This window comes from Odontomachus brunneus, unplaced genomic scaffold (assembly GCF_010583005.1).
Source record: "Odontomachus brunneus isolate Ranch 3 - 2012 unplaced genomic scaffold, Obru_v1 Obru_scaffold_259, whole genome shotgun sequence".
Classification (NCBI taxonomy): Eukaryota; Metazoa; Arthropoda; class Insecta; order Hymenoptera; family Formicidae; genus Odontomachus; species Odontomachus brunneus.
In genome coordinates, this window is record NW_022639709.1 from 202,135 (window position 1) to 217,622 (window position 15,488).

Sequence of the window (15,488 nt, forward strand, 5' to 3'; positions counted from 1 at the left end):
TAAAATGGAATGTAATTTTATTTAGAAAAGGTAAAACATATTTAACGCCTCATTAACACATTTGTGCGTGTCATAATTTATACCTGAGCGATATTTGTATGATCCTAAAAGTACAGAAAAAGGATCATTTGTATGTTATCTATCAGATTTATTTTACATATCGATACACAATTATCTTCCAATCGAAGAAAACAGAAATTATTTTACCCTGCGGGGAATGTTATTCCGTAGGTTCTTCGATAACTCGAAGCTCTCCTCTAGTTTGTACGCATTCTAAAACAAAAAGAATTATTGGCTTGTCTCCACATTACTATATACGGTTAATGATTTCTTGTATTTATAATATATAAAAAATATAGAAAAAATATTAATATATATATAAAGATTTGTGATACAATAAGTTTCTCTTTAAATATAATTACAATGCATACTTTTATTACTGGGCGTCCATCCGATATATTCGTTAGTTTTCTTATTTTCTTCGGTTAGCCAATCGATCAACGGCTTGAAATATTCTAGCAGTCCGGCCGAATCCATTTGTCTCTGCTTCGTAATCTTTTCCATCGCGTCTGGCCATGGTTTCGAAAAGCCCAGTTCCAACATAGACCTAACATAAATATATCTATTATTTCCATTCTATCCAAAATCGTGTTCCCGCAGTAGCACGGTGAGTTAAGACTTACTTCAGAAGATTTCCCGCATCCTTATTTTCATAAATATCACACTGATGTAACGGCTTAGCTTCTGGATTCTTCGGATCGTACTGCTTCGCCTCGGTACACAGCGCCTTGTGGAATTGGAATTGTATCACGAAGCTCACGTAATATCTGATATATTCAACATCGGCGACCACATGGTACTTTGAGCCGGGATCGAAATCTTCTTCGGATCTGTCCACCGGTGGTTCTATGCCTTGATACTCCTCTGCGAGAGACCACCTTAAAGTAAACAATTATGAACTTGTAAATTGCTTAATATATTGAGTGTCACGCTGAATTCATCCACTAGTGCCCATCAAGCTCTAATTTTCAGTGTTAATAAGATTTTGTTACTTTTTATTCGATATTGTTCTAAATACTTAAGACTCTTGGTCCCTCGTATTATCTATTTCTTTTTAATGATGTCAGAAACGAGAAAATGTATACTCTTGCAAAATACGCTAAAATAAAAATATATTCATAAAGTAACACTTGCAATCGATTAAACAAATTTTTAAGATATTCCGTACACTCCCCTTTTGCGTTACAACAATCAATAATTTGTCGTAAATTAACATTGACATACATAATTTACAAGAAATTATTGATTAGAGCAAAAGGGAATATTTTATAAATTTGTTTAATCGATTGCGAGTGTTACTTTATAGATATATATTTTTATTTTAACGTATTTTGCAAGAATTTTTAACATGTATTTTGTCGCTTCTGACGTCATTAAAAAGAGAAAGACAATGCGAAAGGCCAGGAGCCTTAATAAAATAATTTTTAATTAGGTAAATAAAACAATCATCCACAAACAATTGACAGGACCTTGTGGAAAGTCACGCGTTACCTAAATATCGGTGATGTAGTAATTAATGCGTTAATAGTTTCATTTATAATCATGGAAAAGCTAATGTATTCAATTCTCATTCGAAAACAATATCATTCACGGTAAAACAAGAGGTCTACTTTTTTAGCTGAACTAAGTTGTCCTTTTTTTTTTTAAAGTGAAATAATTACTTGTATGATGTAAGTAGTTATTAGATACTAACCAGTCACAATTGTAGTTGTCAGGCGTGACCTTTCCTTGAAATACGTTCCATCGCCATCGATCCAACATATAAGCGAACGGTAGGAAAGCGATCTTCTCGAGACTTTTTACGTACAGATTATTCAGCACTGCTTCTGGATCAGTCGAGTCATCTTGCAGTAAACCGATTTTCTTAAGATGGCTAGGATTCGACGCGCTAAGAGCGATGACATCTCCGACCGCTTCATGGAAACCAGGATTTGCACCCTGCTTGAAGATAGTCGGCTGGTCCTTGTATTGCAGATAATACTCAATGTGGCCCATTTCGTGGTGCGCCGTAAGCAGATCTTCCATGTTGATGCGCGTGCATTGCTTGATCCTAAAGTCCTTGCCATCATAAAAGTCCCATGCGCTCGCGTGACAGATCATATCCACATCCTCTTGTTTTGTTAGAATCGACTTCTCCCAAAATAAATCCGGCATGGCGGTCAAGTTGATTGACGTGAAGAAGCTCTCGGCGAGACGGAAGATGCTCGTCGTGTTGTAACCTTCATGAAATTATGAGTCACGACTAATACAAGAAGAAATTACACACAAAAATACAACTATTTTAAGTGCTTCCCGCTGGTTGCAGTCTATTTTGCCATTTAACTATTTTGCCACTTCCTAAAAGAAAGAAAGAACGAAAGAGTTTCGAAAATCGTAAACCTACCTTGTTCGACCAGAGCGTTGCTAACATCCGGCAACTGCTTGCCCGGAAAAGGTATGGTAAAGTCCGCGATATTCGCCCAAGACTGAGCCCACATATTGCCTAAAAGATGCGCCGGAATTGGGCCGTCCTTAGAGACGATGTCCTCACCGTACTTCTTCCTGAGCTCACGTCGCACGTAAGCGTGCAGTTGCAGATACAGCGGCTTCAGCTGTTGCCAAAGAGTCTCTAAGGAGATATCGAAATATCGTTTTATCCGTTACCTCGTTCACCCGTCGCGGATATCGCGTTCTTACCGATTTGCTCGGGGAAATTATCGGTCTCGTAGTCTTTCATCCAGTACGCGGCATAGTCGGAGAAGTTATAGAGCTTCGCCATGTCATTGGCCAGTTCGACGTACCTGGAGTATAAAGACTTAACTTTCTCGCCGGATACTTTCCTCCATTCCACCCAGATATGTTTCAGCTCCTCAGGATTGCGACTATACATCAAGATTTCAGTGATCTCCGGCTCGAGCGCGAGATCACACTTGGTCCTATTCTCATAGTCGCAGATCTTCGCAGTGCTATAGATGTTTTCCATCTGACTGATCGTCGCCTCGAACTCCTTCTGCATCTGCAATTCCGCGTAATATCCTTTTTATATGGTATCCTAAGTTAACGACTATTTATCTTTACCTCTTCAGAGAGCATTGGAGCACCAAGTGTAGCGAGCTTCTGAATCTGCCTCTTGATGTCCTCTTCCTCTATATCTATCGACAGGAATTCAAGAGATTCCTTAGAAATATTTTTCAGGACATTTGTCATTGCCACAGACACGTTCAGTTTCGTGGCCAGATTCTCCTCTGTTAAGTTTGAGGCGTAATTCCATCCTACAATGCTTTGTTCGTTATACCATTCTTCTAGCTCCGCATCGGCTTTTTTTAAGAAACGGCGGACTTTTAAAATATCATCGACGGATTGTGGATTTTCAGTAGTGGTGGCATCATTATTCGTTGATTCGGCTACTACCAAAGCTATGATTAAAGCTGCTACCGAAATTCTGTAAATGTACATTAATAAGTTTAGTTTTATCTTGCATAGTACTATATCTCCGCGCAGTTTTCTATATCCATATATGCTTTATCTTACTCTATCTTTTAATCATCTTTTAATTTGTTTATTTAACTTTCATTTAGTACATATATATAAATATTAGTACATATGTATAAATATTGGTGAATCATAATTAATTCTATTAACATACAATTTTATTTTCTTGCTTAATAATTCTTGTTTTATACAGAGCAAAAACTTTCGTGAATACTGAATATTACAATTGAGTGAAGAATATTCAGAAACGAATTATAAGAAAGGAGTGTTTCCGAAGAAACAGAATTCCCCGACCTTCAGTTGTGACATAGCTTAGTATACAAACATACGATATTAAATGACGTCGTGAGATCGAGCAATAACGTAATTTGAAAGTCTCGTCTTGTCGCGGCGCGAAGTGCACTTGTCCGGTGCATTAACTCGTTAGATCGTGTTCATCACCGTGCATCCGGAGATATCCGACGTAAATGCCAGCTGAGAAACTTCTGCGCACGTATATACAATGGCATAAATAATCGCCCTCGCTTTCGTGAAATTAACGTTCAAAACGATTAATCGTTACGATATATCATGATTTATTCCAAAGTTGGAACTTTAATCACAACATTAAATGTTTTTCTTACGACCTAAATAGTTCACATAAATTACTACTTATAAAATCAGTCGTGTGTTGTAACTCAGTAAACACTGAGTAACAATAAATGGAGCAATAGCTAGATTAATCTTATACTGCAATTCTAGGCAAAATCGTAAAACTTGTAACTTGTTCTCGTGAAACTCGTAAGAACCTATGAGTAGATCTGCAATTCTATGCGGACCAAATGTCATACGATAACTTGTAAATATCTGCGATTTCTCGTAAATCTTACGACTAACTAGAAGTTGTTAATAAAGTTACGGTTTGTGAATTTTACGATTGATTCGTAAGCTACGACTTTACGATTTTACGATTTACTCGTATATTTGCTTAAAATTGCAGCATTAATCTTAAAACAAGATTCTAAGATTAATCTTAAAATTAATCATCAATGTTATAGTTCTCTACTGAATAATCAATGTAAGTGCGATATAACATATGTTGTATGTAACAGTTACATTATTGAGTAAGAAATTATAATATTAATGTCACGTTGCTGTTTAATGGGAGATACGTGACTTATCATTCATACGTAATATTACATGCAACATACGCTCATACTTATACACTTCTTGCTTTCTCTGCGTCACGATTCCCACGGGGTTATCAATCGCCGTATCGTCGTGTTATCATTTATTCAAAAAGTGATAACACACATTACGTGTGTTAATTTTATTATAATAAAATGCTTACAGGCGCAGCATGTCGACTCGCATGGTCTCTCCTACGCTCCGCGTAATGCGAGATAATTCCGTTTTAATGGAGATACTTTCACAGGTTCTCCTCGTCCTTTCCACCACTGCGACTTGTAACGACAACCGCCTTCCAGCCGTTGACTAACCTCCGCGAGCGTGATACGTTAACTTTTATGCAATCTCCCCACCTCGCAAACATTTCACCACGATACCACGAATCTCATAAATTCCATTGGCGATCCTGCTAGCGGTCCTCGGTTTGTCCTGTCGTATCGCTACGAATTTACATCTCGACGATCGCGTCCCAACCTTTACCAACCTTCGTGCTCTTCAGCGTCTCGATTGTTTACACATGGAAGGGAAGCCTGATGGAATGAACATAACATATCATATATCGAGAATACCGAATCTGTTAATTTATGTACAAGAAAAAAAAGATTTGCTAATATATGGACAACTAAAAATATTAGCTCTCTCTCTGCAGGAGCAAATTTTCTTGCTTTCATAGCAAAGTTATTTAATTGTGATAACTAAACGATTAGCTAATATATATATTAGTGTATACACACACACACACATACACACACACACATATACAAATATATTAGTTAATATTTTTAGTTGTCCATATATTTAGCAAATCTTTTTTTTCAGTGTACCAAAAAAATAATAAATTTAAAGTTATTAATACTTTTTATGGTACTGTTAAGCTAAATATTTTATTTAGTGAATAGAAAAAGCTGGAGAATTTTTGCTAACGTGTCATCATTCCCACTATTTCACATTAATTGGTTCTTTTATTATATTACTTCAATTACAATTACAATATATAGCGCGTTTACTTGGGAAATTACGTTTTATTGGGAAAATTATTTATTGTAACAAAATATCAATTATAATATACATAACGTAATAATATTTCATCACGATATTATCAAATGTAACTTATTTTTTAGCAAATTCGATTTTTTTTAAGACATTTATTGCTTCCTCTATGGAAAAAGATTTCATTAACAGCACAGATATCTAGAGGACATCCAGTGTACATCCTAAGGAAGTCCTTAGGACGTCCTGAGGAGATCTTGTGCTATCTGGATATATATACTGTTAGAAAAGTTCTTAAAAATAATAGCATTTTTGTAAGTAAATTTAAGAATTTGATATTAAAATTAATAATAGTGAAGATTTTCATAACATTAGGATTATTAGTTATAAATTAGTTATAATTTTCATATTTCTTATGAAATCTAATATTTTCAATCTTATATTCCATTTCCATCTTATATTTTTCTTATTAAATTCCACATTAAATTATAAAATATTATAACACGTTATGATATGTTAGAATAATTTTTCTAATATATTATAAATACGATTGTTTCGGTAACGTAGCTTGAAAGATTCAGTTTGCAAAGCATCGTGGCCTTTATCGAGATTTCAACGGAGCTATCCAGAAGTCTATTTTTTATAATAGCATTTCTAAATTATTATAAAAACATTATGAAAAATAAAATCTGACTATGATTTTTCATAACTATAGATTATTAAATATAATACTGATTTTACTATTACTTTTTATAACATGGTTATGTAAAAAAACTTCACATCTCAGTTATTAAATTTAATACGGATTTTTCTAACAATGTATATTTATAAATAAAGAAATATATTTTATAAAAATAAGGATAATACTAACGCGTAAGATTCTTCAGCATTAAATCACTGTCGATCTCTTTGAGACATGAATTTTGGATCGGTAAGTTTCGATTCGCGTTCGATAACGAAATTCAGCAAGGTGTCCAGCGACGAAAAGTCGCAGAGCCTTGGGAAAAACATACTGTGACAGGACTTTTCGCAAGGTCTCTCTGCTACTCCTCGCATTGTATGTCTTTGTGAGCCAAAACTAACGAACCGATGGTCCGGCATTAATAAAATTTGCGATATGCACGTATCTTCTATCTCATTCTCTGTCAGGCCGGTTTCACATTCTGGACTCGTGAGAGCTAGTGACCTTGCCTTGCGCGCAATGTCCTCCGTTTCTTTTCACTTAGCTGGCGGTACTTCTTCGTCGAGGACACCTGCTGAACTCGATACCGATCCAAGGGCTTCTGTTATAACTGCGGAATAAAGAAAAGAAGATTGCTCATTGTGCGAAATTTTAGAGGCGGTCGTTAAGTTCAAAAGACGTTCCAGGGATATATACGAGAATCTCTCAGGGATATGTACGAACGGAAAGATACAATCGTACCTTTTTTGTACCAACTTAAAACACTTTATGGTGGAATGTGCTACGTCAACGCTCATCAATATATTCTCTATTAAGAGAAAAAAGAAAGGAAAAAAATTACTTTAGATATCAGATTCTCTTCACCAAGCAGCAAAGGAGCATTCACAACAATAACGATGCTATCGGGAGAACTTATAAGAATGTCGTAAAAATAAATTAACGTCAGATCGCGCGGCTTAAATATTTCCAGATTGGCAGCGTAAATGTATTCTCTTGGTTCTCGGGCGCGAAGCGCAGATAAAATCGCGAAATATTTTTGTCCGCCTTCGCAAAATGCGAGACACCGAAAAAAGACGCCGCGAATAATGATTTCATTAGTCGACTCGGCCAATAAAATACTAATTATGAAAATTGTCTAGAAATAGGACAGTTACGTAAATCGCGGAAGTTTCCGTTTCACATATAATTGATGCAAATTAAACTCATGCGTAGTCACGGCTCCGTTTGTCATACTAATGACTGACGAAGTGCTACCAAGCAATTCTCAGAACAACCGTACCGTATATCAAGAGTACCATCTGTATGTAAGTACGTAAGTACTATGTTTAATTATCGTAGAAATATACGTAACCGAAATGCATAAAGCGCATCGCACAATGCGCCTCTTCTACTGCAAAAAAAAAAATATATATATCAAGAGTATTCATAAATATAATCGATTATTTACAAAACCCTTATTCTTATCAATTTCTACTTGAGCTGTATATGTAGTACGTAAACAGTAGTTTCTCAATTGTGCTTTTCAAATTTTTTAAATATACATTGGATACACGCAATCTTTTATATTATAAAAACTATAGAGGAATTGTATAACATTACGATATGTTATAGGGTAACACGTGATTCATATCTCATTGCCGCGTTCCCGATGTTTTTATACTTTTCTGCGTCGAGACAAATGCACTCGTGCATTCGTCTCGCATCAAAGAACATTTCGCAAGGCTGTCCAGATTTCACAAGGGTTCAAACTATAGAATATATAAGGACCGTGTTACATAGCCGTGATTTTCTTTAAAGGTTCACTAATCTACTAATCTACTGATAATATATTAGGCAACTTAATCGTCCAGATACAAAAGAGAAATAAAGAAATCTAGGATTAGATTTCTTAGTAGAGTCGTAGTTTTCAAGTGCCTGTAAACACACAATTAGAAAAAAGTAAATAAATAATAAAATCAGGAATTAATGTAATATCGATTATCTCGAATGATTAGTCGGAAAATTATATTGGATATTTATGATTCTTTTGACATCATCATCGATTAAAAATAGATTAGATATCTAGGATTCTCAGAAATTAAAATAAGGCAATATAAGAGTTCAAATACAGATGTTTTAGTGTGATAAGAAACTAATAATAATATTAGTGACCGTACGATGTGGAAGAAAAAGTTTATTTATTGATTATAAAATGATTAAATGTCGCCATACACTAATCGCGAATTATTAATATTATTATTAGTTTTTTATCGCATTAAAACATCTGTATTTGATTTTCTGATTTTATCTAAAGAATTCCTCTTTTAATCTATGATTCTATCGACACTATTATTGATAAGGCGGAAAATAGTAAAGATAAAGCTCCTCTTATCTTTACCCTCATCTCCAAATAAGCTGTTTTTCCGCTCAAATTTGTGTCACACTTCACTCGCAAATTTTAACGCCTCTTGCATATCAAGTGAATTACAGCGAATAAGGGTGATTAAATCAGCAGTCAATTTATTCTTAGCTCCATTCTCCCGTTACGCTTTTTCTTGCCGAAACGGGAGTGGATTATTACGCGTGTCGTGGTGCACAACGAATAAATTAAATGCCAATTGGCAATTTGTCCAAATATCTGAGAGCACAGTCACGGTCACGTAGGTGGTTAAAAGTCACAATAGCTTGGGGGAGCTTTATCAATCATGGGAAAGGAATGCGACGAAGATCAAGGAAAATTCGTTCACCTTGCGATAAGCGTCGCTTCCTTCTTTCCTTCTACTTCCTATCGTAGTGGACGCTCCCAGTATACAAGTACTCCTTGCTTGTACAAGAGTACATCGTCTCACGTTAATACCCTGATTTGGCCATGAGCAGATATTTTCAGTAGCGCCGAGACGTCGAGACTCCTCCGGCGTATGCCAAAAGCGTCGACAACGAGAATGACCACGAAGGAGCCACGCGAGCTAAAGAAAAAGAAAACTATGAGCCACATGATGAAAATAACGTACGCGGTACTCCGCGATTGTTAGATCGCATATACAATAAATTCTGATGAATCTTTTAATAGCGTAATATATTTCCTTCCTTAAATATCGAACTTATTTGATGAGCTATTAAAATATTCACATGATACTTAAATATCTGTCTGCAAGACTCTCCCGTTAAACTCGAATCTTCCATGCAAAAACGACTCCTTAGAGTTTCAGAAAACTGTAAGACGCCTTCGTATGAAATCCTCCAAGAAGGATTTCCAAGATTCGGCAAACGAACTGTTTAGCCGCTTCCTGCGCCGACCTCAGCGCATGGAAGATGAAAAGCAGATAGCTGCAGAAACGGTCGGCAACCCGCGTTAATGTCCAGATTAGGAGGTGCTGGCGTCCACGGGGATTTCCAAGAGCGCGCGAACAAGAAGAAGAAGAGGAAGAGGACGAAGAAGATGAAGACGAAGAGGAAAAGAAAGGAGAAGGAGAAGAACGATCATGACGATGACGAGGAGCGAAGTAGCGACGCGAGAACGGCGCGCGTCGCCGTTCTCGGACAAGCAGGGTCGTCCAAAGGCGTTCTGGCGAGCCGTCGTGGAACCGTTCGACCGGGCCGATTCAATTTCCTGGGTGCATGTCCCACCCGCGCGCCCAGCAGCAGCGTGGGCAGAGACGCTGGTCAGCCCTGGAAGCGTCCCGCGTGCCCATCTTCGGTAGCGTCGCACACCGTGCGGACGTTATATCTGGCGTCGCGACGCTCCCGAGCCTCAGCCGCTCCTCAGCCGCCCGTCAATTCACAACCCACCCCCACGGTTAGTAGTCGATTCGCCACGGTTAGTAGTTGTGCCACGAACGAATTCGAACGGATCGGAGTTCGCGTTTTGTAGAGGTAAAAGACGAGAATCTCGGGGATTTCGAGAAAGAAAGAACGAGTGGAGACGCGTTTGTGAGCAAATTGGAGAGTTCATTCGGAAGGGTGAAGTCAATCGTGGGGTCAATCTTGACAAGTTCGATGAGGAAGAGCGTGGATTAATTTCGGAGTGAATCAAAGCGCCGATTGGAACAACGTTGTGCATATTTCGCTAGTTTGCGAAGATCGTTGTTTGAATTTTCTATGTTTCACACACACTAACTAAACAATTTATAATGGCGAAGTATAAAAGTTTATATCCTTGGTCAATGTGAACTGTTCTCTTAATATAATACAGACAAAAACTGTCTTTCAATCATACAGGTTTGACAAATTACATATATGTTGTTCTTCAGTCGGTGCTTTGATTATCTTGCAGTAAGTTCGACTTGTAGCTACTTGAGAATTCTTAACATTTCTTCAAATATTAAGATATAATAATTAAAGTAAGATACAAAATTTGAAATATAATCAACTTGAGTATTATGCGCCAGACTACGAGCGGATTATAATTAGCATGTGTGCTCATAACATCTCTCGTGGATATCTTCAAACGAAAATAGCTTGGATTATGTAAAAACAGTTGCACATATAAGACGAAAAGCTACCAATTTCTCTACGATTACAAATTGACATATTACGATTTCCGAACAACTTCTGTAATATGGGAGAATCTATTCTAAATGATCGAATTTTTCCTACAGAGAAACTAAAGCAGCAGCAAGATGTGTGACGACGAAGTAGCCGCCCTCGTCGTAGACAATGGCTCCGGCATGTGCAAAGCCGGTTTCGCCGGAGACGACGCTCCTCGCGCTGTCTTCCCTTCGATCGTCGGTCGACCTCGTCATCAGGGTGTGATGGTCGGTATGGGTCAAAAGGACAGCTACGTAGGTGACGAAGCCCAGAGCAAAAGAGGTATCCTGACTCTGAAATACCCGATCGAGCACGGTATCATCACCAACTGGGATGATATGGAGAAGATTTGGCACCACACCTTCTACAATGAATTGCGTGTGGCTCCCGAAGAACACCCGGTCCTTCTCACCGAGGCACCACTGAACCCCAAAGCTAACCGTGAAAAGATGACACAGATCATGTTCGAAACCTTCAACAGCCCGGCCATGTACGTCGCCATCCAGGCCGTACTCTCTCTGTACGCTTCCGGTCGTACCACCGGTATCGTCTTGGACTCCGGCGATGGTGTATCCCACACCGTACCCATCTATGAAGGTTACGCTCTTCCCCATGCTATCCTCCGTTTGGACTTGGCCGGTCGCGATCTTACCGACTACCTCATGAAGATCCTCACCGAGAGAGGCTACAGCTTCACCACCACGGCTGAGCGAGAAATCGTCCGCGATATCAAGGAGAAACTTTGCTATGTCGCCCTGGACTTCGAACAGGAAATGGCTACCGCCGCTGCCAGCACCTCTCTCGAGAAGAGCTACGAGTTGCCTGATGGTCAGGTCATCACCATCGGTAACGAGAGGTTCCGCACACCTGAGGCTCTCTTCCAGCCTTCCTTCTTGGGTATGGAATCTTGCGGTATCCACGAGACCGTCTACAACTCGATCATGAAGTGCGACGTCGACATCCGTAAGGATCTCTACGCCAACAACGTCCTCTCTGGTGGCACCACCATGTACCCTGGTATCGCCGATCGTATGCAGAAGGAAATCACCGCCCTCGCACCCTCGACTATCAAGATTAAGATCATCGCTCCTCCCGAGAGGAAGTACTCCGTATGGATCGGTGGTTCCATCTTGGCTTCTCTGTCTACCTTCCAACAGATGTGGATCTCCAAGCAAGAGTACGACGAGTCCGGCCCCGGCATCGTCCACCGCAAATGCTTCTAAGCGCGTCGTTATACGATCACCATCGACGTGGCGCAATCTTCGAAAGAACATCGTCCCTCGAGGAGAACGTGTGAATAACACCGCGCCGTTCGTCCTCGTGCAATCAAGCTGCTACAAGAAAACATCATCAGAACAACATCATCATGACTCTCAGTCATCATTGGATCTCACCGAAATGTCATCGTCGCAGCCTTGCTCGTCGTTGCGTAAACAACGACAGCCTGGTTGATCATTTTCTGTCGCCGCAACATTCCGTAAAGTTGCGCGCGACATCATTGCTCACTTGGCGTCATCATCATGGCCGAGGTAGCGGTCGGCGGTTTGGCTCTCGTCACAGGATCTCATCCGTGGTAGCCTGGACATTGTTGAGCATCGAAAAGAATCCCCGTACATGCGGAGAGACGATACAAATGTATCTTTCGACTTGCGAAAGAAACATTATGAACAGATGTAAGGATACGCGAGGACCTTCGAGGCTGTGCTTGGCAACGGCATCGAGACTACTTCGGGAAGATCGAGCTCTATTTACTGTCGCGCGAGCGTCCTTTACCACCGTCCGAGAGATATCGTCTCGCAATACGTACATAATTATTTCTAGTCTGCTAACCAAAGCAAACGTTACCGATGTACTTCTATACTCTCTCTCTCTTTAATTTATTTTGTAAATATTATATACACTACGTTATACTCTATATTGTTATACGATGTCAAAGTCAAGTCAAATACACATTATCTCACACCACTACTGTATGATTATGCATTCTTTACATTACCTCACGTGAACTCTGTGTCGTATACATAAAGAAGTATCTGGTTTATTTTCGCTTGACATCCTTCCGTAGCGTAGCGCTGTTAAGATTCTCGTTCAACAGCTCTTGGGATCTTCGTTTTCCAGCAACTTTTCTTTATCTGGGAAATACACCACTATATGTAACAATTTTTCAACAAGGTCAAATTAGAAGTGCCAGTTTTACATGAACATTCATGAATATTTATGTGTTAGAAATAAAAGAAAAATTAATTCCTCTAGATTTACTGGAGGTGCTGAAGATGTAGATAACCCTTTTCTCATTTCTCAATCTTTGACACTTTCATCAAAATAGATACGGAGAGAGAAGAAACTAGCTTATACATTTCATAAGCTGCTTCATATGTTATTTGACTGTAATAAATGAACTTGTAGCTGGGAATTCTGGCGTTTCGCGATTATGTTAATCTCCTAGCGTCGCTCTCCAGCGTTCACACATCCAAATTTGTCTTCGATCGCGGCAAAATAGCAGCCGATATAATTTCAAAATAGTCCTTATCGTTACGTGCTTGCGATTATATAGCGACCTTGGCCTAATATTACCCGCCCTCTCTCTATATTCTAATCTAATTTTCTACTAATTCTCTACTATCTAATTTATATTATGATTTTTCGTTGTGTCCCGCCAAAAATCTGTCGACGGGAATTACTTATTTATTGTTTCTATGCCGTTTCGTTCACTTGTATCTTCATCCTTTATTACTTTGTTGAAGTTAAAAGAATGTGCAAACTTCGCTTCCGACTATCGCGAATTATTATCTCTTAAAACTTTTCCCAGCTGAATTTGCATGCTCCATTGATATTCAGGGACGAGAATCCCCGCGATAAAAGCTCTCGCGAAGAAGCTACAGTTTATTTCGGTCACATCGCGTAATCTCAAAATACTTTTGACGCCTTGATATCCGTCAGAGTATGATTCTTGCAGGCGTTAGAAAGTTAAATTCGACAATCTCCCTGAGTATTCCGCTGTCGAAATTTTCTCGATATCTTCCATCTTGTGCTAATTGATGCATAATCGACATGTCGGTTCCTAGAGATCTATGCTTCACGTAGAATCTACGAATGCAATTTCACGGTGAATTTATGAGAAGCATGTATAATTGTAACCGAGAAAAGTCTGGGTAAAATTCGTCAAGAAGATTACGCAGTGATCTATATCAAAATCATATTTTAGGAAAGGGAAACAAGTAAAAAGAAAACTACGTACATATATCATACTTTGGACAACGTTCCGTACTTCTCGTGGCAAAAGAAAATATTCCCGATCAAATTAGGCACACGAACATTACTTAAAAAATGCGCCTTATTTTCGTTGCAAAATTATAAAAATGTCAAAGAAGCAGAATATATTTAGCGCATAAAGATTTAATGAGATCGTGTTATCGACGTTAACTGATCTGCTTTCTCTCTACAAGTGTTATTCCCATCAATATAAATCAAACTTAGCTACACTTTGACCGATTCCTCTTTATCTGCTTTTAGACACGGGCCAGAGACAGAGGGGATCGCTCGAACCTCGGTCAATTTTAACCGCTATCCACTGCAATGGCTCGCTTATGAAGATGGAGAAAATTCGTTGACTCCGGTTAACGCTAATGCGCGCCGATGCGACCCCGGCTCCAAGCAGGAATGCCTGCCGGAGTATTTCCAAAGCGGTAAGCATGTTCGTCTCCGCTTAGGGGCTGCGGCCGCCTAGTTCGGCGAGCGTCGCGACGCCCCGCGAGGCGAGCCTTTTTCGTGCCTGTCGGCCAGGCACCATCCCACGAAAATGCGGGGGCGTCCAGACGAGAGCATATAATCGACGTCGCGACGCCGCCGAGGCACAGACGCCGCTCCACCTCTGTCCCGTGCACGGTACGTAGACGCAGTTATATCCGCACGAATTTCCGCTACCGCCGGGTTTGTATGTACGTACTCTGGCTCTTCCATTACGGATGACTCGATTGCTTTCTTCCTGCTTCCGTGACGCCTGCTGTTCGCGGTTATCCGCGTGTTACAGTGTTCGACGAGAATGAGAGTGATTAACGCCGGTGAATCCTCTTGTTATATCCGGGGATACCATTAGGATCTTGCTCGAGATAGTCCACCTATTCGGAGTAACAGTCTCTTCACTCATACCTATTGTTTGATCTTTGATATTGAGTTCCAAAGATTCGACGAATTCAAACTATTAGAACTGTCTGAATTAATCAACACTCGAGATAGAAGAAGAGAGATTCTGCTTATTTTTGGTTATTCTTAATCGTCAAATTGGATTTGAATTTAATCCAAAGAAATCAAACGGAGATGTAGATTATCACTCAAATTATTCATTCGAATTGTTCTTTAATTTTAATAAATAGATCGAATCTAAATCTATGGAAATGTTTGAACTGAATAATCTCGTTCGTTACTGAATAATTTCAAGGCGCGCGCAATATTGTAGATTCTCTACCTTATCGTTTTTTATTTGGTATTACTACTTGCCTGTTATTTAATCCGTTGCTGAATCCTCAGAGAAAGTTCAAGTTCATAGTGTATCAATTACATTGTTCCATCCATTGAAGTCGAATCTTGGCGCATCGTCAAACTCGCATAATAC

The 15,488-nt window shown here is 39.1% G+C and overlaps 3 protein-coding genes and 1 pseudogene across 5 annotated transcripts; 2 read left to right on the forward strand and 2 right to left on the reverse strand.

Moving 5' to 3' along the window:
* LOC116852864 (angiotensin-converting enzyme-like) lies at window positions 1-5,029 on the reverse strand. Of its 2 annotated transcripts, XM_032833612.1 has the most exons (9): window positions 4,862-5,029; window positions 3,118-3,481; window positions 2,737-3,055; window positions 2,444-2,668; window positions 1,754-2,279; window positions 684-938; window positions 432-607; window positions 208-273; window positions 13-104 (listed from the first exon to the last, which is right to left on the reverse strand). In XM_032833612.1, the coding sequence occupies exons 1-8, from the start codon at window positions 4,882-4,884 to the stop codon at window positions 221-223; spliced, it is 1,941 nt and encodes a 646-aa protein (XP_032689503.1). In that variant the 5' UTR covers window positions 4,885-5,029; the 3' UTR covers window positions 13-104; window positions 208-220. The 2 variants fall into 2 exon arrangements, with proteins under 2 accessions (XP_032689502.1, XP_032689503.1); XM_032833611.1 differs by having other exon boundaries at window positions 1-273.
* A 1,108-nt stretch (window positions 5,030-6,137) lies between these two features.
* On the reverse strand, window positions 6,138-9,670 carry LOC116852871. 2 transcript variants are annotated; one of them, XM_032833621.1, is made up of 3 exons: window positions 9,479-9,670; window positions 9,097-9,315; window positions 6,138-6,980 (listed from the first exon to the last, which is right to left on the reverse strand). In XM_032833621.1, the coding sequence occupies exons 1-3, from the start codon at window positions 9,530-9,532 to the stop codon at window positions 6,975-6,977; spliced, it is 279 nt and encodes a 92-aa protein (XP_032689512.1). In that variant the 5' UTR covers window positions 9,533-9,670; the 3' UTR covers window positions 6,138-6,974. The 2 variants fall into 2 exon arrangements, with proteins under 2 accessions (XP_032689512.1, XP_032689511.1); XM_032833620.1 differs by lacking the exon at window positions 6,138-6,980 and adding an exon at window positions 7,013-8,284.
* A 323-nt stretch (window positions 9,671-9,993) lies between these two features.
* LOC116852865 (actin-5, muscle-specific) lies at window positions 9,994-12,221 on the forward strand. Its single transcript, XM_032833613.1, has 2 exons — window positions 9,994-10,145; window positions 10,948-12,221. Exon 2 carries the CDS (start codon window positions 10,969-10,971, stop codon window positions 12,097-12,099), a length of 1,131 nt encoding a protein of 376 aa, XP_032689504.1. The 5' UTR covers window positions 9,994-10,145; window positions 10,948-10,968; the 3' UTR covers window positions 12,100-12,221.
* A 1,706-nt stretch (window positions 12,222-13,927) lies between these two features.
* Window positions 13,928-15,488, forward strand: part of LOC116852840 — a 2,251-nt pseudogene continuing 690 nt past the window's right edge.

Excerpts from the sequence above, each read along its gene's own strand:
- LOC116852864 (XM_032833611.1), bottom strand. The coding sequence starts at position 4,884 with ATGCGAGTCGACATGCTGCGCCT. Across the intron at positions 3,482-4,861 it reads CGAGTCGACATGCTGCGCCT|AATTTCGGTAGCAGCTTTAA; the intron begins GTAAGCATTTTA and ends GTACATTTACAG. Across the intron at positions 2,669-2,736 it reads TAATTTCCCCGAGCAAATCG|AGACTCTTTGGCAACAGCTG; the intron begins GTAAGAACGCGA and ends ATATCTCCTTAG.
- LOC116852871 (XM_032833620.1), bottom strand. The coding sequence starts at position 9,532 with ATGGAAGATTCGAGTTTAACGGGAGAGTCTTGCAGACAGATATTTAAG. Across the intron at positions 9,316-9,478 it reads GACAGATATTTAAGTATCAT|CTCGCGTGGCTCCTTCGTGG; the intron begins GTGAATATTTTA and ends CTTTTTCTTTAG. Across the intron at positions 8,285-9,096 it reads GAAGCGACGCTTATCGCAAG|GCACTTGAAAACTACGACTC; the intron begins GTGAACGAATTT and ends GTGTGTTTACAG.
- LOC116852865 (XM_032833613.1), top strand. The coding sequence starts at position 10,969 with ATGTGTGACGACGAAGTAGCCGCCCTCGTCGTAGACAATGGCTCCGGC.